Genomic DNA, 23,096 nt, shown 5'->3' on the forward strand with positions numbered 1-23,096 from the left:
AGGATGAAATTAAAAGGGTTATTAACGGCATCTCACCAGATGGTTGTGAACGCATCATCGGGAACTTCAATGAACCCATTGCTCATTGCCGCGCGGCGTTGGGTGGTCGTATGGAAGATATAAGTTTTCATAAGTAAATGAGAGAAATGAGAAGTGACTTAAGGTATTTGTAAGAAGAACATTACATTTTCAATAAATTTTCTATGTTCTGTAGCACTTTAATATTCGTCCCTACTTTCCAGACAGCCTGTACTACTACTACTACTACTACTACTGATGTAAAATCCTACATCAGGGGTTCCCAACAAAATTTTCTCGAGGACCCCCTCATAGAGCATGATTGGTACCTTGTCATATCACAGTATCAAGTACCTAAAAAAGCCAAATTAAGAGTCTTTTAATATGTTTTCTATTTTTGCTACTTAGAGAAAACATTGACATATTCATTATTGAAAAAATATTGAGCTTGAAACTGCTCATGCAGGAAGCGGCCAAAACAAAAAATCTGTTACCATACGAAATATATTTAATATATTTTTTATTCTAATAGCATCCTGCGGACCCTGCTGGCATAGCTCGCGGACCCCTAGGGGTCCGCGGACCACCTGTTGCGAACCACTGCTCTACATGATCAGAAGTATCCGGACACTTTTTGTGGACACTAATACAGATATGTCCACACTTCGCCTTTATAACGTTGTCAACTCTGCTGTGGACACTTTCAGTGAAGCACCTTGGATGTCTGTGGAGAAATGGCGGCCCATTGTTCCTCAAGAGCCGAAACCAGAGATGTAACGATCTAGCACGCTAAGGTCTGGTGGGAAGTCGACGGTCTGTCTTATCCCAAAGGTGTTCCATTCGCTTCAGTCTGGAACCGCGCTGCTGCTACGGTCGCAGGTTCGAATCCTGCCTCTGGCATGGATGTGTGTGATGTCCTTAGGTTAGTTAGGTTTAAGTAGTTCTAAGTTCTAGTGGACTGATGACCTCGGATGATAAGTTCCACAGTGCTCAGAGCCATTTGAACTCAAAGGTGTTCCACTGCGTTCAGGTCGGCGTTCTGGGCATGCCAGTCCATCTCACGAATGTTACTGTCCACCATCCGCCGCCTCACAGACGCTGCTTTATGATAGGGAGCATTGTTCGACTGATACAATTTTTTTAATTTTATTTATTTATTGTTCCGTGGGACCAAATTAAGGAGAAATCTCCATGGTCATGGAACGAGTCAATACATAAAATTATAAGACGATAGTAGAAACAGAAAAAATGAAATATAAAAAACATATTCCGGCGACAAGTCGTAAGTTTAAATAAAGAAAATCAACAATGTAACCCTGGAATTTGCTTAATTTTTTAGCTCTTCCAGGAGCTCCTCGACAGAATAGAAGGAGTGAGCCATGAGGAAACTCTTCAGTTTAGACATAAGACTTTGGGCTACTGCTAAGATTTTTGAGTTCTTGTGCTAGCTTATTGAAAATCGATGCAGCAGAATACTGAGCTCCTTTCTGCACAAGAGTCAAAGAAGTGCATTCCACATACAGATTTGATTTCTGCCTAGTATTAACTGAGTGAAAGCTGCTAACTCTTGGGAATAGGCTAATATTGCTAATATTGCTAACAACAAACGACATTAAAGAAAATATGTACTGTGAGGGCAGTGTCAGAATTCCCAGACTTTGAATAGGGGTCGACAAGAGGTTCTCGAACTTACACCACATATAACTCGAACAGCCCGTTTTTGAGCCGAAAATACCCTTTTTGAATCAGAAGAATTACCCCAAAAAATAATTCCATACGACATAAGCGTATGAAAATATGCGAAGTAGACTACTTTTCGTGTTGAACTGTCACTTATTTCAGATACTGTTCTAATGGTAAATAAAGCAGCGTTTAGTTTCTGAACAAGATCCTGGACATGGGCTTTCCACAACAGCTTACTATCTATCCGAACGCCTAGGAACTTGACTGTTCCGTCTCGCTTATAATATGCCCATTCTGTCTGATCAAAATATCGGTTCTTGTTGAATTGTGAGTTAGAAACTGTAAAAACTGAGTCTTACTGTGAATTAGCATCAAATTATTTTCCACAAGCCACGAACTTATTTCATGAACTACATTATTTGATACTGTTTCAATATGACACACAAGATCCTTCACTACCAAGCTGGTGACATCAGCAAACAGAAATATTTTTGAATCACCTGTAATACTAGAAGGCATATCATTTATATAAATATCTCCGGACTGTTCCTCTACCTTACGCACTGCATTGTCCTGAAAAATATGTTCGTATTCTCCCGGGTGTACCGTTTTATTAATCGCAGCAGGGCAAGGAGAGGGGGAGGAAGGAGTGGTATGCCTGACACGAACACACCGTAACACTCCCTCCCCGTGCTTCACAGTTGCCACTACACATGATGACAGTTAATATTCTCCAACCATTCGAGAAACCCAAACCGTCTCATCGGATTGCCGCAGCAGCAGCAGCAGCTTATTGGTGATCCAAATGTCTTTCGTGGACTGAGAATGCAGTTCACATTTGATGTTAGTGCTGTATTTGGAGGCAGTACCTGGTTGACTTTGGCTGTAGTATGGGGGAAGCATGCAGACTGCTGTGAACTTTGAGTATAGCAGAGAGTACAGGAGTAATAGCCAAGGTTCCCTATGGTACCTTGGTTCCAGACAAGCAGTTTAATTTGTCTGCGAGAAGAAAGAAGAAGCTGAATGCAGACGAGTATCTGTTTATTTGGGAAAAAGTAGGCAACAACAATTATAAAATAAAAATTAATGGCGACTGTGTGTTGTATTACAGACAACATCGCTGTGAACGAATCTTTTCCAGTCATCCACTGCCTAGCTGTATCGCTCTTTACGTCACCTCAAGTGTTGCTTAGCACTGACGACATAAATGTATATCTTGTGAAGACCTCCTGTAGCTTGTACCCCATTCTTGTTCACTCCGCACGCACAGTCACTTTACTAGCTAGACCCCTGGTTGCACTCTGAAACTCACGTGTGTTTCCCCTTATTCCGCTCGCTACAGCATTCTCTAAGTGTCAAGAAAAGGTGGAGGATATAAAAAAAGCCATTTACAGATATTTTGCTCAGACACTAACTGATTTTTATCGATCTAGTATTGAAAATTTGCACACTAGATGGCAAAAGGTTGCCGATAACGAGCGTGATTGCATGACTGAATGAAAATAAATACTTGTTATCAATTTATTTGTTTAAATTTAATGCATTAAATGCATTACTTTCCGGTCTCCCTAACAGAGATTCAGGAAACATCCCTGAACGATGTTTTCTGTGTATCTGATGGAATTACATTTTCCTTGAGACATATGAGTCTCAACTTAATCTTCGATAATAACAGAAACTGAGGAAATTAATTGAAATTCGTGGTACAGACAGGAATTGAACCCAGGTATCCTGGTTACCCGGCAGATGTTCTATCCATTACAGCACCAGAGCGGTATAGATTGTACAGCTGAACGGATGACACTAGTCCACCGCCCTCCCTAACACGGACTTAAGTTCACCACTTCAACCTCTTCCCCCTCATTAAATCGGCAGTGGCGTGATTATCACAACAAGAAAGAAGGAGAGAGGAACAACGGGAATAACAATTGGTGGAGAACGATTGAGAAGAGTGGAGAGTTTCAAGTACCTAGAAAGCCTGATACAGGAAGTTTGAAAAAACGACAGAGAAATAAACTAGCGGGGCAGAAAAGCAGAAGCATTTCGGAAGAGTGCCAGAAGCCTGGTATGGAGCAAGGATGGACCCCAAATCAGTAAAAAAATTATATACCGTTCATATTATGTCCCGATCCTGACATATGTATCAGAAGCCTGGGTTATGAAAGGAAGAGAGAAAAGCAAAGTACAAGCTAGAGAGATGAAATTTTTGAGAAACAGTATTGGAGTGACAAAGATAAACGGCATCAACTAAAACTTCCGGGCTGAATTGCCGTGGTCCATATATAAAACTACTTCTCCTTCCTGACGTTTCGTTGCTAATGCGGGCAACATCTTACGAGGTGAGTTGGCGACTGGCTGCTAGGCGCTGGAGGTCCCGCTTATATAGAGCGCTTAGATGGCGCCACCACTCGTCACGTGCTTTCGACTTTAAAACTATCTCTGGCTAGTGCCATCTCTCTCGATTACAGGTAATCGATTGTCACTTCGTTGGTACAAGGTCGACCGCCATATCTTGTCTAATTTTAGTCCTCCTTCTTTTCTATTAAAATTATTTCCGTGCTTGTAGATTTCTATAGCTTCTCTATACATGCGGGTATAATAATGTGAGGTCCTAGCTATCACGTTTGTCTCACTAAATTTTATTTCGTGATCACCGTCTTTGAAAACGTGATCCGCTACAGCTGATTTGTCAATCTGTCCCAATCTATAGTTCCTTTTGTGTTCTGTTAGGCGGGTATTAACACTCCATCTAGTTGTTCCAATATAAACCATGCTCCAGCTACACGGAATTTTATACAGACCTGGGGTAGCTAAGGGGTGTCGTGCATCTTTCAGCTATCTTACACTTTCACTAATTTTCTTGGTAGGTCGAAAGATTGTCTCCACTCGAAACTTCGCCAAAACTTTAACAATACGGTCCGTGATGTTATGAATAAATGGAAGAAAAACTTTTCCAGCCGACGGTTGTTGTTGTCGTGTATTTTCGGACACTTTTCTTCTAGGGTGGAGTGCTCGATCTATTTCCTTGTCAGTGTACCCATTTCTCTTGAAAGCTGTTCGCAAATGGCTTAATTGATCTTGCAAGTAAATTGGCACACAGATGTTATTAGCTCTGTCCACTAAAGTTTTTATGACTCCTCTCTTCTGCCTAGGATGATGATACGAATCCTTATGTAGTTAACGATCGGTGTGTGTGTGTCTTTCCTATATACCTTGCGCCCTACAGTCCCATCTGCCCGTTTAACAACCAATACATCCAAAACATTTAGTTGTCCATTACTCTCTTTCTCCATGGTGAATTGTATCTTTGGATTGAAACTGTTTATGTGCACCAAAAAATCACTCAGTTCCTCTTCAGCATGATTCCATATCACAAAGGTGTCATGCGAGACAGAGAAATCAAGGCTGAGAAGGTATGGACACGTTAAGAGAATGGAGGAGAAGAGGATACCCAGGCAGACACACGAGATGGAACTGGAAGGAAAGAGACTAAGAGGAAGACAGAGAGACAGATGGCTGAAAGGAGTAGAGGAATGCGTCCAGAAGAAAGGAGAAGACTGGACCGAGGTGAAAACGGAGAGATGGTGGCAAGACAGAAGACAATGGAAGAGGCCTATGTTCCATACAGACCCGGCCAGAGGCGGGAAACTATCTAAGATGATGATGATGATGAAATCGGCAGTATTGCCGAGGCTCTCTGGTACTGGAATAAAACCCTGCCGTCACGGTGGTGTAATGGCTAGCACCTCTATGTAGCAAGAAGGGGAGCCGTATTCAAGTCCGGCCGTGACACAAATTTTAGTTTATTTCTTCAGCTTCTATCATTATATGAGATAAAGTTTCCTGTGGAGTTGGGGTTTACACACTAGAGGCTGAGACGTTTTGCTGACAGCGCTGTTTGCTCTGTGTGCCTGCAGACTGCGTAACGGTGACTTCGGAGGGAGGCCAGTTCTTCTACAAGGCGGGCCCGCCCCCGCCGCCCCCGCACGGCGTCCTGACGCCAGGCGCTGCCCCCGAGGTGCCGGTGTGCGGCGTCTACCTGCTGGCAGACCCCGACAGGGCCATCGAGGTGCACTTTGACTTCCTGGACGTTCCCTGCGAGACCGGCGGACTCGTCTCGGTGAGTACACGCAACACGACGTACAGCACAATACAGTTAACTACGCACAGCTGCGCCGCGCGGTTCTGGAAAGTTTGTTACATCTCTACTCAAAAGTTGTTAAATTTAGTTAGGCCACAATGCTGTCCCACTGTGAACAGTATTGGCTCTAGATTTTCTGCGACTTCAACTATGACAAGAATACACTGAATTGATGAAAGTCATGGAGTAGCTACATGCACATACAGGGTGGTCCATTGATAGTGATCCGGCCAAATATCTCACGAAATAAGCATCAAACGAAAAAACTACAAAGAACGAAACTCGTCTGGCTTGAAGGGAGAAACCAGATGGCGCTATGGTTGGACTGCTAGATGGCGCTACCATAGGTCAAACGGATATCAACTGCGTTTTTTAAAATAGCAACCCCAATTTTTTATTACGTATTCGTGTAGTACGTAAATAAATATGAATGTTTTAGTTGGACCACTTTTTTCGCTTTGTGAAGGATGACGCTGTAATAGTGACAAACGCACAAGCACGTGGTATCACGTAACATTCCGCCAGTGCGGACGGTATTTGCTTCGTGATACATTACCCGTGTTAAAATGGACCGTTTACCAATTGCGGAAAAGGTCGATATCGTGTTGATGTATGGCTATTGTGATCAAAATGCCCAACGGTCGTGTGCTATGTATGCTGCTCGGTATCCTGGACGACATCATCCAAGTCTCCAGACCGTTCGCCGGATAGTTACGTTATTTAAGGAAACAGGAAGTGTTCAGCCACATGTGAAACGTCAACCACGACCTGCAACAAATGATGATGCCCAAGTAGGTGTTTTAGCTGCTGTCACGGCTAATCCGCACATCAATAGCAGACAAACTGCGCGAGAGTCGGGAATCTCAAAAACGTCCGTGTTGAGAATGCTACATCAACATCGATTGCACCCGTACCATATTTCTATGCACCAGGAATTGCATGGGGACGACTTTGAACGTCGTGTACAGTTCTGTCACTGGGCACAAGAGAAATTACGGGACGATGACAGATTTTTTTGCACGGTTTCTATTTAGCGACTAAGCGTCATTCAGCAACAGCGGTAACGTAAACCGGCATAATATCCACTATTGGGCAACGGAAAATCCACGATGGGTGCGACAAGTGGAACATCAGCGAACTTGGCAGGTTAATGTATGGTGCGGCATTATGGGAGGAAGGATAACTTGCCCACATTTTATGGATGGCAATCTAAATGGTGCAATGTATGCTGACTTCCTACGTAATGTCCTACAGATGTTACTACAAGATATTTCACTGCATAACAGATTGGCGATGTACTTGCAACATGATGGATGTCCGGCACATAGCTCGCGTGTGGTTGAAGCGGTATGGAATAGCATATTTCATGACAGGTGGATTGGTCATCGAAGCACTATACCATGGCCAGCATGTTCACCGGATCTGACGTCCCCGGATTTCTTTCTGTGGGGAAAGTTGAAGGATATTTGCTATCGTGATCCACCGACAACGCCTGACTACATGCGTCAGCGCATTGTCAGTGCATGTGCGAACATTACGGAAGGCGAACTACTAGCTGTTGAGAGGAATGTCGTTACACGTATTGCCAAATGCATTGAGGTTGACGAACATCATTTTGAGCATTTATTGCATTAATGTGGTATTTACAGGTAATCACGCTGTAACGGCAAGCGTTCTCAGAAATGATAAGTTCACATAGGTACATGTATCACACTGGAACAACCGAAATAAAATGGTCAAACTTAGCTACGTTCTGTATTTTAATTTAAAAAACCTACCTGTTACCAACTGTTCGTCTAAAATTGCAAGCCATGTTTGTGACTATTACAGCGCCACCTATCACAAATCGAAAAAAGTGGTCCAACTAAAACATTCATATTTCTTTACGTACTACACGAATATGTGATAAAAAATGGGGGTTCCTATTTAAAAAAACGCAGTTGATATCCGTTTGACCTATGGCAGCGCCATCTAGTGGGCTAACCATAGCGCCAGCTGGTTTCCCCCTTCAAGCTGGACGAGTTTCGTTCTTTCTAGTTTTTTCGTTTGTCGATTATTTCGTGAGATATTTGGAGCGGTCACGATCAATGGACCACGCTGTATACAAAGGGCGGTAGTATCGCATACACAAGGCATTAAAGGGCACTGTATTGGCGGAGCTGATACCTGTACTCAGGTGATTCGTGTGAAAAGCTTCGCGACGTGATTATTGCCATTCGACGGCAGTCAACAGACTATGAACGCGAAGTGGTAGTTGGAGTTACACGCATGGGAGATTTCATTTCGGAATTCGTTAGAGAAGTCAGTAATCCGAGATCGACAGCGTCAAGAATGTGCCGCGAATACCAGATTTCAGGCATCACCTTTAACCACAGGCAGCGTAGTAGCGGACGTCCTTCACATAACAACCGAGAGCAGCGGCGTTTGCTAGAGTTGCCAATTCTAATAAACAAGCAACACAACGCGCCGAAATAATCGCAGAAGTCAATGTGGGACGTACGACGAACCTATCTGTCAGGACAATGCGGCGAAATTTGGAGTTAATGGGCTGTGGCAGCAGACGACCGATGCCAGTGCCTTTGCGAACATCACGACATCGCCTGCAGCGCCTCTCCTGGTCTCGTGACCATATTGCTTGCACCATAGACGGCTGGAAAACCGTGACCTGGTCAGATAAGTCCCGATTTGAGTTATTAAGAGCTGATGGTAGGGTTGGAGTGTGGCGCAGACCCCACGAAACCGTGTAGCCAAGATGTCAACCATACACTTTGCAAGCTGGTCGTGGCTCCACAACAATTTTATGGAGAAAGCAAAACACACAAATTATGTTGTACGTACCCGAAAAAAATCACAACATCAAGAAAGAGTTGTGAGAAATACATCACTGGCCATTAAAATTGCTACACCACGAAGATGACTTTGACCCATAGAGCGCATATTATTTCTGACGAAAGCAATCTACAAGATGAACTTCCCCACTTACAAAGAGTCTTTGAAGACAATGGGTACTCCCCACAGCAAATACAGAGGGCACTAAAAATAAAATAGAAAGAGGTCACAAAGCAGAAGAAGACGAAGAAAGCTTTAAATCAATGGCCTTCCTGCCATATGTCGGTAGCCTCTCATCAAAAATAGGACGGATTCTCAGCAGACACAAGACAGCTGCACTCGTCAAAGATGCTCCGAAAACCTGGAGTTTACAAAATTCCGTGGGAATGTGGCCTTCTTACATTGGACAAACAACTTTTACTGTCCAACAAAGATGTGCAGAACACCGGAGCCACACACGACTTTTACAACCTAACAAGTCGGCAGTGGCAGACTGTTGTATTGACACTGGTCACAGTATGTCGTATAACAACGTCGAAATTCTGGCAACTACACCACTGGCCATTAAAAATGCTACACCACGAAGATGACGTGCTACAGACGCGAAATTTAACCGACAGAAAGAAGATGCTGTGATATGCAAATGATTAGCTTTTCAGAGTATTCACACAAGGTTGGCGCCGGTGGCGACACCTACAACGTGCTGACATGAGGAAAGTTTCCAACCGATTGCTCATACACAAACAGCTGTTGACCGGCGTTGACTGGTGAAACGTTGTTGTGATGCCTCGTGTAAGGAGGAGAAATGCTTACCATCACGCTTCCAACTTTGATGAAGGTCGGATTGTAGCCTATCGCGATTGCGGTTTGTCGTATCGCGACACTGCTGCTCGCGTTGGTCGAGATCCAATGACTGATAGCAGAATATGGAATCGGTGGGTTCAGGAGGGTAATACGGAACGCCGTGCTGGATCCCAACGGCCTCGTATCACTAGCAGACAAGATGACAGGCATCTTATCCGCATGGCTGTAACGGATCGTGCAGCCAGGTCTCGATCCCTGAGTCAGCAGATGGGGCATTTGCAAGACAACAACCGTCTGCACGAACAGTTCGGCGACGTTTGCAGCAGCATGGACTATCAGCTCGGAGACCGTGGCTGCATCACCCACAGGAGCGCCTGCGATGGTGTACTCAACGACGAACCTGGGTGCACGAATGGCAAAACGTCATTTTTTCGGATGAATCAAGGTTCTGTTTACAGCTTCGTCATGGTCGCATCCGTGTTTGGCGACATCGCGGTGAACGCACATTGGAAGCGCGTATTTGTCATCGCCATACTGGCGTATCACCCGGCGTGATGGTATGGGGTGCCATTGGTTACACGTCTCGGTCACCTCTTGTTCGCATCGACGGCACTTTGCACAGTGGACGTTACATTTGAGATGTTTTACGACCCGTGGCTCTACCCTTCATTCGATCCCTCCGAAACCCTACATTTCAGCAGGATAATGCACGACCGCATGTCGCATGCCGCATATTGCAGGTCCTGTACGGGCGTTTCTGGATACAGAAAATGTTCGACTGCTGCTCTGTTCAGCACATTCTACAGATCTCTCACCAATTGAAAACGTCTGGTCAATAGTGGCCGAGCAACTGGTAACAAAACTACATTTTTCTCACCATTGCACAAATATAAATAGATTATTTCTTATTTGTCTGTAACTGACAGATCGGATTTTTCAGATAATTGTATATTATAATAGGCAAACATAATTGAATTCATATTCATAAAAATTCCGATTGGAAAAAGAATGCTATAAAGCAAAAATGAAAAAAAGTGATAAAATGATGTGACAAAAGAATAGAAATAAAAAATTACATTTAAAACGATTAATTGACTAAAATTGATGATCGAGGTAATTTCGATAAAGATTTAAAAATCAAAAAAATTTATTGCACCCTTTGATGTACGGATCCATAGCCACCTGCGTGCAAAGCTGTTTTCCTGTCCAGGACGCCACGGATTCGAACTAGGTCATGTAACTTTCTCTAACGCTATTAAGTATTACACTAAATTCTGAATTTTTTTTATCGATTACTCGCGAACGAGAACCCACCAGGTTGAATGACTGCAGTGTGTCATACCTGGGATTCAAAAACCCGGTCGCACCGCTGGCGACTTCTCCTTGTTAGTCTAATTACAGCGCAATCAGATCCATTTTCCTCCCTGCGCTTTATGCAAGAGTGGAACGAGAAGAAACCGTAATAATTGGTGCAGTGGGGAGCAGCCTGTGACATGTACTTCGCAGCGGTTTGTTAAGTTTAGATACCGATGAACCGCACAGTCCTTTGCTATATGGTCAGTTGTTCCCTTGTTTGCGTGATATCAATGAATGTAATTGGTAAAGGTAACGCACCTGTATTAGCTAACTCCACAGCTGACGGGCAGCGCTGCTGATTGCCTTGCGGAAGATCCGGTTTCGATTGCCGGTACTGCCATGGATTTTGCCTTGGGAGGACTGGAACGCGATGCTCTGAGCCTCACGATTCTACTTGTGAAGTAGCAGCTTTAGGTCTCTAAAACTGACAACAGCCGGGAGAGCGGTGTGCTAACCCCACACCCGTGCATATGACATCCAATGACGCTAGTGGTGGAGGACGACATGGCAGTCGATCGGTACCGACGTGCCCGCCAAGACTTTTGCGTGGAATTTACGATGTAGCCCAGGCTTACCCCTGTAGTCACGGCTACCCGCTGCACACACGTGGTCGGCAAATTGCCTGTGCTCTGGCTCTGCAGGCGTCACTCGTTTGACAGACCCAGACGCCAACAGTAGGGCAGGCACGGCGTGTCCACAACAAGCTGGTTTGTGTTCGAAACGTGTCTGTCTGTTTTGAAGTGTATCAACAGCCGACACAAGAGCTGTTGTCAAAATATCGAACTAGCGATATTTTTTCCATCGATATATTGATATCGAAACGACAATATCGAGAGTCGATATTTTTATTTTATAATATAATTTTTTTTTCGCAATTTCCGATAAATATTTGAAGTTAGTCTTTTGGAACATAATTTTACTTTCAGTATGTGAAAGAGTGTTACTACTTTTTGAGCTTTTATCATGTCCTATCATTCTCTTTGACTGTGTGAAGCAAGTATACAAGGCACGAAGAATAATTCTTAACGCAACTTGTGTGCTATTTCTTCACATCGGCGTGTTTCAGAAACAGTTTCTGAAACTGATGAATAAAAATCTAAATGACAAGACTGGCCTTTGCGGTGGGCTGACACACGTGAGGGGAAATGCTAACGTAATCGGCGCTCGGGGCTACCAAAAGAAACTGTAACGTTCAACTTCTCCACGTAATTTTGACACTACAATCGCTAGGTCGCTGGAATTTGTAGGAATGGGGAAACAGGCAAGTCGACACACGACAAATCCGGTATGCGACGAAACCGAGCGACGGATCCATCGGACACCTTTGATTGTGCCGCTTACCCTGCAGTTATCATGCTAGCAAAGTGGTTACCACCAGGCCCGAACAGGCATCATTTTCCTTTCAATTCTTGCTCTAATTACAGGCAGGCTGCTATCTTGTTAATGATCAGAATGTCTAATAATAAATCAGTACTTAAATATACAGCTCTAAAACTGACAGTATACTTCCAATGTGCAGCCGTTTTGTTTTATTTTGGTTTTTCAATTTTTGTCTTTGGTACGTCGATACTTTCGTCGTCGATACTTTCGTCGTCGATACTTTCGTCGTCGATACTTTCGTCGTCGTTACCTCCGTCGTCGTTACCTCCGTCGTCGTTACCTCCGTCGTCGTTACCTCCGTCGTCGTTACCTCCGTCGTCGTTACCTCCGTCGTCGTTACCTCCGTCGTCGTTACCTCCGTCGTCGTTACCTCCGTCGTCGTTACCTCCGTCGTCGTTACCTCCGTCGTCGTTACCTCCGTCGTCGTTACCTCCGTCGTCGTTACCTCCGTCGTCGTTACCTCCGTCGTCGTTACCTCCGTCGTCGTTACCTCCGTCGTCGTTACCTCCGTCGTCGTTACCTCCGTCGTCGTTACCTCCGTCGTCGTTACCTCCGTCGTCGTTACCTCCGTCGTCGTTACCTCCGTCGTCGTTACCTCCGTCGTCGTTACCTCCGTCGTCGTTACCTTCGTCGTCGTTACCTCCGTCGTCGTTACCTCCGTCGTCGTTACCTTCGTCGTCGTTACCTCCGTCGTCGTTACCTCCGTCGTCGTTACCTCCGTCGTCGTTACCTCCGTCGTCGTTACCTCCGTCGTCGTTACCTCCGTCGTCGTTACCTCCGTCGTCGTTACCTCCGTCGTCGTTACCTCCGTCGTCGTTACCTCCGTCGTCGTTACCTCCGTCGTCGTTACCTCCGTCGTCGTTACCTCCGTCGTCGTTACCTTCGTCGTCGTTACCTCCGTCGTCGTTACCTCCGTCGTCGTTACCTTCGTCGTCGTTACCTCCGTCGTCGTTACCTCCGTCGTCGTTACCTCCGTCGTCGTTACCTCCGTCGTCGTTACCTTCGTCGTCGTTACCTCCGTCGTCGTTACCTCCGTCGTCGTTACCTCCGTCGTCGTTACCTCCGTCGTCGTTACCTCCGTCGTCGTTACCTCCGTCGTCGTTACCTCCGTCGTCGTTACCTCCGTCGTCGTTACTTCCGTCGTCGTTACTTCCGTCGTCTATACCTCCGTCGTCGATACCACCGTCGTCGATACTACCGTCGACAATGCCATCTTCGTCGATATATCGACATATCGATAATTTCTTTGATATATTGAGGGGAAATCATGATATTATCCTACATATCAATATATCGGATTTCCGGTATTTTAAAAAATATCAACCTTTATAGACGGCACCACGGAAAAGTGCGGCGTTAACTTCAGCATGAGACATGCCAGTTTCCAGGCGTGCGGCGCCTGCATCCCAGACAACACCACGGGCGGAAGCGCTACTTTGCCTCTGAAAACACGAGCCAACCGAGTATCGAGGAGATATCATTCCCCCGGATGTGTATTTAGTTCGGCGCCCGGCCATACTCTGGCAGTATAGTTCGCTGAGCCACTGCAAGCACTTCTGACTCAGAGCAACCATCAGCATCTACAATTCGCGTTTCCAGCAGCAGTCCCATCTGAAGACAGCTCATTGCAGCCAGTACAAGTGGCCAGACGTCGGCCAGGGAACTTCACCTCCTCCAGCTGGGCCTCCCGTGGGACCAGTGCTCTAAAACGTATTCTTACGTGAAACTTAGACTGTCAGCTGTAGTTTCCAGCACTTACCGGCGAAAAGGACTTTGACTGTTCGGACTCCGCAAACAGGTGGCAGAGGTAACTGATGGCAAGAATTGTTCTGTGACTCCTACCACCGTCATTTGTTCTTAAAACCTGTTGCTTTATCGACTATTAATTCGTTTATGAAGCTGGTATCTGTACAGATACCATTGGTGATCTTGCAGCTCTCGAAGAATGAAATTATAATGAAATCCCCGTTGATATTCATCAACGCCTGTAAGCAGCTAAAAGTCTGGATTTCATTATGGGGAGGTGAGTCAAATGAAAACCTTAAATTTTTAAAAAAAATATTATTTATTGTGCAGAAGTGGTACAAAGCTGTATCACTTTTCAACATAATCTCCCCCCATGCTCAATGCAAGTCCTCCAGCACATAAAGTGCATAAATTCCTTTAGAAAAAAATTCTTTTGGTAATCTGCACAACCACTCATGCACAGCGTGGCGTACCTCTTCATCAGAACGGAACTTCTTTCCTCTCATTGCGTCTTTGAGTGGTGCAAACATATGGATATCACTTGGGGCAAGGTCTGGGTTGCTCGTTCTCTTCGTTTCCGGTTGGTGGAAGTGAACCCAGGTTTCGTCCCCAGTAACGATTCTTGCAAGGAAGCCATCACCTTCTCGTTCAAAGAGCCCAAGAAGTTTTTCACAAGCATCAACACGTCGTTCTTTCATTTCAGGAGTCAGCTGCCGTGGCACCCATCTTGCAGACACTTTGTGAAACTGGAGGACATCATGCACAATGTGGAGTGCTGACCCATGACTAATCTGTAAACATGCTGCAATGTCATTCAGTGTCACTCGGCAGTTTTCCTTCACTATGGCTTCAACTGCTGCAATGTTCTGTGGAGTCACAACTCGTTGTGCCTGACCTGGACGAGGAGCATCTTCCACTCAAGTCACACCATTTGCGAACTTCCTACTCCATTCATAGACTTGCTGCTCTGACAAACATGCATCGCCATACTGAACCTTCATTCGTCGATGAATTTCAATAGGTTTCACACCTTCACTGCGCAAAAACCGAATAACAGAACGCTGTTCTCCCCTGGTGCAAGTCGCAAGTGGGGTGGCCATCTTTATACTGATACTGCGACATTATGTGTGCACCTGCACTATGCTGCCACCTACAGGCCATTCTGCACGCTGTTTGTAGCACGCTTACCAACTTACAGGATAACGGCGCGAAATTTCGATTTCGTATTACAAATTTAAGGTTTTCATTTGACTCACCCTCGTATATGAAGCTGGTATCTGTACAGATATCATTGGTGAACTTGCAGCTCTCGAAGAATGAAATGATAATGAAATCCTCGTTGATATTTATCAACGCCTGTAAGCACCTAAAGGTCTGGATTTCATTATAATTTCATTAATTTGTTTGCTTTGTACCCGTCAGAACTAAGGACAATTCGTTTTGTATCCTTATATGTAAGGAGCCATCAAGAAATTTCTGTTTGAGGGCGTTGCTGCAGAGTATACGCAACAAAAATGGTTCAAATGGCTCTGAGGACTATGGGACTTAACAGCTGAGGTCATCAGTCCCCTAGAACTTAGAACTACTTAAACCTTACTAACCTAAGGACATCACACGCATCCATGCCCGAGGTAGGAGTCGAACCTGCGATCCTAGCGGTCGCGCAGTTCCAGACTGAAGAGCCTAGAACCGCTCGGCCACAGCGGCCGGCAGTATACGCAACACAGCACAACCCTGATGCGGCTATAGAAGCACCAACATGTAGCCAAGGCATTAATGTCTTTCCCGTGTGGGTACATCGGCGAAGGCCATTTAATTTTTAGTTTTGGACCTCCATTTCCGCAAGGTGTTTTATTAGTCCTTTTTCCACGTGCCTGGTTTTAGCTGTCTCCTATTCTATCCACTGGAACTGAAGTATAGTCGTTTAACTCCTCCCTTTGCTCGTGTTCTGTAGTTTTGACTTGGGCGCGTATGACCCCAGTTGTTTCTTGCGCCCTAAAGCAAAACAAAACAAACAAAAGTGGAAAAGTGAACTATGGCGACGTGATTACCAAATACGTACAAACAGGACCAACGTGCTGTTATTCTTTTTTCTTTTCCTTGCTGAAGGAAAAACAACGGTGAACATCCATCGGAGAAAAAATGGCTCTGAGCACTATGGGACTTAACATCTTAGGTCATCAGTCCCCTAGAACTTAGAACTACTTAAACCTAACTAACCTAAGGACATCACACACATCCATGCCCGAGACAGGATTCGAACCTGCGACCGTAGAGTCGCGCCATCGGAGAAAGAGGAATGTGTACAGGGTAGATTGTATGTAGAAAACCGCCTTTGTGGAACTATGCGCGAAGTTCTGTGCTGATCGCAATTCGACTCGAGAGACCGGTCGATCTGGGTGGCCAGGAAAAGTTACGCCAAATCAAGTGGGGAATTGCGTGCACATGGAGTATCGTCTCAGTTGTGTGACTGTATTTGTGATTTCCTCTCAGAGAGGTCACAGTTCGTAGTGATAGACGCTAAATCATCGAGCAGAACAGAAGTGATATCTAGCGTTCCGCAAGGTAGCGTCATAGGCCCTCTGCTGTTCCTGATTTACATAATCCGGTCAGCCCCCTTAGATTGTTCGCTGATGACGCTGTAATTTACCATCTAGTAAAATCACCAGACGATCAATTCCAATTACAAAATGATCTAAAGAGAATTTCTGTGTGGTGCGAAAAGTGGCAATTGGCACTAAACAAAGAAAAGTGCGATGTCATCCATATGGGAACTAAAAGAAATCTGATAAATATTGGGTACACGATAAGTCGCACAAATATAAGGGCTGTCAATTCGACTAAATACCTAGGAATTACATTTACGAGCAACTTAAATTGGAAAGACAACATAGATAATATTGTGCGGAAGGTGAAACAAAGACTCCGCTTTGTTGGCAGAACACTTAGAAGATGCGACAAACCCACTAGAGAGACAGCCTACATTACACATGTCCGTCCTCTATTGGAATATTGCTGCACGGTGTTGGATCCTTACCAGGTACGATTGACGAAGGACCTCGAAAAAGTGCAAAGAAGGGCAGCGCGTTTCGTGTTATCGCGCAAAAGGGGTGAGAGTGTCCCTGATACGATACGTGAGATACTGGAACAAAGTCGGTTTTCTTTGCGGCGAGATCTATTTACGAAATTTCAGTCACCAACTTTCTCTGGAATGAGATTTTCACTCTGCAGCGGAGTGTGCTCTGATATGAAACTTCCTGGCAGATTAAAATTGTGTGCCGGACCGAGACTCGAACTCGGAACCTTTGCCTTTCGAGCAAATGCTCTACCAACTGGGCCTTTCTTTCAGGAGTGCTAGTTCTGCAAGGTTCGCAGGAGAGCTTCTGTAAAGTTTGGAAGGTAGGAGACGAGGTACTGGCAAAAGTAAATGAATGAAATGGCTCTGAGCACTATGGGACTTAACTTCTGAGGTCATCAGTTCCCTAGAACTCAGAACTACTTAAACCTAACTAACCTAAGGACATCACACACATCCATGCCCAAGGCAGGATTCGAACCTGCGACCGTAGCGGTCGCGCGGTTCCAGACTGTAGCGCCTAGAACCGCTCGGCCTTTCCGGCCTGTTAAAGCTGTGAGGACGGTGCGTGAGTTGTGCTTGGGTAGCTGAGTTGGTAGAGCACTTGCCGCGAAAGGCAAAGGTTCCGAGTTCGAGTCTCCGTCCGGCACACAGTTTTAATCTGCCAGGATGTTTCACCACCTTTCTCTTCCGAATGCGAAGATATTTTGTTGACACCCACCTACGTAGGGAGAAAAGCTCATCATAATAAAATAAGAGAAATCAGAGCTGGAACGGAAAGATTTAGGTGGTCCTTTTTCTCCTGCGTCATTCTAGAGTGGAATGGTGGAGAAGTAGTATGAAAATGGTTCGATGAACCCTCTGTCAGGCACTTAAGTGTGAATTGCAGAGTGACCAGTAGTTGTAGAGACATTCCGGCACTCGTCCTATAGTCCTGATCTCTCCCTATCCGACTATCACGCCTTCGCTCACTTAAAAAAGGTCTTGAATGGTCGACGATTGCTGTCGGACGAAGTCAAGCAGACTACTTCATGCAGCAGGAGACGGTATTCGGATATCGTCAACCTGGTGCATCGGTCGGATGATTGCCTCGTTACTCACGGCAGTTGTGCCTGATTGGCATACCGATTCTGCACTGTACCGCCTTCAGACGGAAACTTTTTGCTCGCCCCTTACACATTTTTTCCACCGTGTACGAACTCCAGGGATTGATCGATGAGAGAATTCGGAACAAAAGAGGTGTAATGAACTCATGTCGGAAAACGCATGGTTTCCATCCTAGAGGCCATTTATTCAGTCATACTTCGTTACAGAGACTGCGGTCGAATACGCGCTATACCACGGAGCCATAGTTACAGCATGCATGGTTTCCTCCTCGAGGGTGATAGTTCCTCACGCGTCATGCCCTACCGCCCTCTCCTGCCATAATAATTTGTAATGTTGTGTCCGACTCACCTCTTGCTGATTCGCCGTGTAGTGGATGTGTTACAGCGTTGTAGACAAAGGTTTCGTATTCGAATTGAGAGCTTGCCGACATGGTGTTTATCTCATCTGCATCTAGCTACATAGTTACTCTGCAATTCACACTTAAGTGCCTGGCAGAGGGTTCATCGAACCATTTTCATACTACTTCTCTACCATTCCACTCTCGAATGGCGCGTGGGAAAAAGGAACACCTAAATCTTTCCGTTCGAGCTCTGATTTCTCTTATTTTATTATGATGATCATTTCTCCCTACATAGATGAGTGTCAACAAAATATTTTCGCATTCGGAAGAGAAAGTTTGTGATTGAAATTTCGTAAATAGATTTCGCCGCAAGGAAAACCGCCTTTGTTTCAGTGACTGCCACCCCAACTCGCGTAACATATCAGTGACACTCTCACCCCTGTTGCGCGGTAACACGAAACGGGCTGCCCTTCTTTGCACTTTTTCTATGTCCTCCGTCAATCCTACCTGGTAAGGATCCCATACCGCAGCAGTATTCCAGCAGAGGACGGACAAGTGTAATGTAGACTAGAGAGCCTGTATAGGGAGAGAGTGGCCAACCGCCGATACGGCGGCCATTTTTCTGCCAAACTGCGGCCGGCACTTTAGATTGGCCAGTAATGGTGTAGTAGAGTACAAACTCACCGAATTAAAATCACAAGACAATATGACGAAATCATTCGTTAAATGCCTTTGTTTATAAGAATAATGTGTTATAATAATTTTCACACAGCCAATTTACAGGTCTGTTTTCAGATTTAACTATGGATATTGCAAGTTGTTTCATATGTAGTAAAAAGCAAAAACGACTTTCTTCGCATAGGTAAGAGTACTTGGTTGGTTTCCACAAGGCTCGTGTTTGACTTATGTCAGCCCTGTTGACTGCGACTGCCCACTGCTTTCGTCTCTCTTCATTGCGTGGAAACGCTAACATGCGAAATCCACCTTCGCCTCTATTGGAACAACCAAATGCAGCACAACCTGGCATCGTTTACGAACGTCTGCAGAACGAATTACAGATGTCAAAAACAATACTGTACAATTACTAACGTGTTTACTTCAAACATGTAGGCCTACCGACTTCATCACAAAACGCTTCATTATTTCAACTCGTATTTAAGATCGCAAACGCTAATTACGTACTAAAAACGATATACAACTAAATCTAACGTGCATGCACAACGCGTAACAAACTCAAATACCTTTTAATCGTTTCCAAAAGTCCTCTGAACTTCAATTCAACTCAAAAGCATGGCGAATATAGGAAGCGCGAGAGACGTTTGGCAGAAAAATGGAGCCAAAGCTAATCAACCAATCACGGGCAACTTCACCTATGGCCACTCTCTCTGTATACAGGTTCTCTAATGTAGGCTGCCTCTTTAGCGTGTTTGTCGCATCTTCTAAGTGTTCTGCCAACAAAGCGCAGTCTTTGTTTCGCCATCCCCACAATATTATCTATGTGGCCTTTCCAATTTAAGTTCCTCGTAATTGTAATTCCTAGGTATTTAGTCGAATTGACAGCTCTTAGATTTGTGCGATTTATCGTATACCCAAAATTTATCTGATTTCTTTTAGTACCCATGTGGATGACCTCGCACTTTTCTTTGTTTAGTGCCAATTGCCACTTTTTGCACCATACGGAAATTCTCTCTAGATCATTTTGTAATTGGAACTGATAGTCTGATGATTTTACTAGACGGTAAATTACAGCGTCTACTGCAAACAATCTAAGGGGGCTGCTCAGATTACCACCTAGATCATTTATGTAAATCAGAAACAGCAGAGGGTCTATGACACTACCTTGCGGAACGCCACATATTACTTCTTTTCTTATCGATGATTTACCGTCTGGCACTACGAACTGTGACCATCACACAACTGAGACGATACTCCACATGCACGCTTGTGAGGAACGGTATCAAAAGCCTTCTGGAAATCTAGGAATATGGAATCGATCTGAGATCCCTTGTCGACAGCACTCATTACATCGTGGCAATAAAGAGCTAGCTGTGTTGCACAAAAACGATATTTTCTGAATCCGTGTTGGTTATGTATCAGTACGTCATTTTCTTCAAGGTGATTCATAGTGTCCGAGTACAGTATACGCTCCAAAATCCTACTGCCAGTTGAGGTCAGTGATATGGGTCTGTAATTCAATGGGTTACTCCTGTTTCGTTTATTGAATATTGGTGTGACCTGTGCTACTGTCCAGTCTTTAGAAAAGGCAAATGGCAACGGGCGGCGGGCAGCAAGGTTGTATCAGGAGCCCCATCCCCTCCAACAACCACCTCAGCATTCAGTGCTTTCAACAGTGTCTCGCCGTTTGTCTGAGACAGGGTCATTTCAGGAAGCAGAACATCATCAAGGACGCACCGAAAATGTTCGGACACCAGACTTGGAGAAAAATGTGATCAACACGGCCGAAGGCGACCGCCGAGTTAGTACCAGGCAGTTTGCCCACCAGTACAGGGTACGCCAGACGACAGTGTGGTACAGTTGTAACTACCCTTATCACTTAAAGCGTATGCAGGGCTTACTAGCTACAGACTTCCCACATGGGGAGCAGTTTTGCCACTGGTTCCTTCACCAGACAGTCTGGGATTTGTGTCATCGATCCTATTCACTGATGAGGCCACCTTTACGCGGAGTGATATCTTCAACTTTCCTAACGGCCATCTGTGGGATAGTATGAAGAACCCACATGGTATGGTGACAGCGAATCAGCAGCAGCGCTGAAGCCGGAATGTATTTGCCGGGATAACTGGCGACCGTATTTTGGGACCAGTCTTCCTTCCACTTCGCCTAACGAGGCGAAACTATCAGCGTTTCTTGCGGGCGATTTTTGCCTCCCCCGCTGGAAGAAGTGGCTCTGATGATTCGAAGGGTTATGTGGCTGCTACATGATGGTGCTCCAGTCCACTTCGGCGTTAACTTCCGGACGCATCTCAATCGTGTCTTCCCTGATCGATGAATCGGACGAGGCGGTCTACTTGCATGGCCTGCTCGTTCACCGGATGTAAACCCGTGCGATTTCTGGTTATGGGGCCATCTCAAAAGTATCGTGTATGCAGAGCCCATTCCAGATGTGGATACACTGGAGCAGCGTATTCATGCTGCCTTTGACACTGTTCGGATGCAGCCTGGTCGATGTGAACGTGTGAGACAGAACATGATAAAGGCGCATACACTCATGCGTTCAGGCACATGGAAACCATTTTCAACACACAGCATGTGGCTGCATGGTACAGCGTTTATTAGATTAGATTAGTACTTGTTCCGTAGATCATGAATGCTACACTTCGTAATGATATGGAACGTGTCAGGTTAATAAAAGGTATCTATACAAGATATTACATTACACAAAATATTACATGACAATTTTTTTGTGGGGGTTGGAGAAATTACCCACTTACTATATCCAAAAATTCATCTAATGAGTAGGAGGAGTTGCCATTAAGAAATTCTTCTAATTTCCTTTTAAGTGCTATATGGCTATCTGTCAGACTTTTGATGCTATTAGGTGAGTGACCAAAGATTTTTGTGGCAGCATAATTTACCCCCTTCTGAGCCAAAATTAGATTTAACCTTGAGTAGTGAAGATCATCCTTTCTCCTAGTGTTGTAGCCATGTGCACTGATATTGCTTTTGAATTCGTTTGGATTGTTAATAAAAAATTTCATCAGTGAATATTTATATTGTGAGGCTACAGTGAAGATCCCTAGCTCTTTAAATAAGTGACTGCAGGATGATCTTGGATGAGCTCCAGCAATTATTCTGATTACACACTTTTGTGCAATGAACACTCTTTTATTCAATGGTGAGTTACCCCAGAATATGATGCCATACGAAAGCAGAGAATGAAAATAGGCGTGGTAAGCTAATTTACTGAGATGTATATCGCCAAAATTTGCAATGACCCTAATAGCACAAGTAGCTGAACTCAAAGGTTTCAACAGATCTTCTGTGTGCTTTTTCCAGTTCAACCCCTCATCAATACATATACCTAGAAATTTTGAATATTCTACCTTAGCTACCGATTTCTGATCGAAGTCTGTATTTATTAATGGTGTCATTCCATTTACTGTGAGGAACTGTGTATGCTGTGTTTTGTCAAAGTTTAATGAGAGCCCATTTGCAGAGAACCATTTAATGATTTTCTGAAAAACATCGTTTAGAATTTCACCAGTTACATCTTGTCTGCTGGGTGTGATAGCTATACTTGCATCATAGGCAACGCAGTTCAAATGGCTCTGAGCACTACGGGACTTGACATCTGAGGTCATCAGTCCCCTAGAACTTAGAACTAGTTAAACATAACTAACCTAGGGACACCACACACATCCATGTCCGAGGCAGGATTCGAAACTGCGACCGTAGCAGCAGTGCGGTTCCGGACTGTAGGCAACGCAGTCTCTCTAACTGTATAATTGAATAAATGGCCTCTAGCATGGAAACTATGCACTTGCGGACATAAGTTCATTAGACTTTTTAATGTTCCGTATCCTCTCATCGGTCAGTCCGTAAAGGATGACCGAGTGAGGTGGCGCAATGGTTAGCACACTGGAGGACGGCGGTTC

The 23,096-nt window shown here is 44.8% G+C and overlaps 1 protein-coding gene across 1 annotated transcript in view; it reads left to right on the forward strand.

The window, feature by feature from the left end:
• The window catches only part of LOC124718977 (corticotropin-releasing factor-binding protein), a 1,088,124-nt gene that overhangs the window by 877,259 nt on the left and 187,769 nt on the right, over positions 1–23,096 (forward strand). Inside the window, exon 4 of the mRNA XM_047244648.1 lies at positions 5,619–5,821. Coding sequence (XP_047100604.1) covers positions 5,619–5,821 — 203 coding nt within the window. The remainder of the gene's footprint in view (positions 1–5,618; positions 5,822–23,096) is intronic.

The sequence above is a fragment of the Schistocerca piceifrons genome, chromosome 10 (genome assembly GCF_021461385.2).
Source record: "Schistocerca piceifrons isolate TAMUIC-IGC-003096 chromosome 10, iqSchPice1.1, whole genome shotgun sequence".
In the NCBI taxonomy this organism is placed as follows: domain Eukaryota; kingdom Metazoa; phylum Arthropoda; class Insecta; order Orthoptera; family Acrididae; genus Schistocerca; species Schistocerca piceifrons.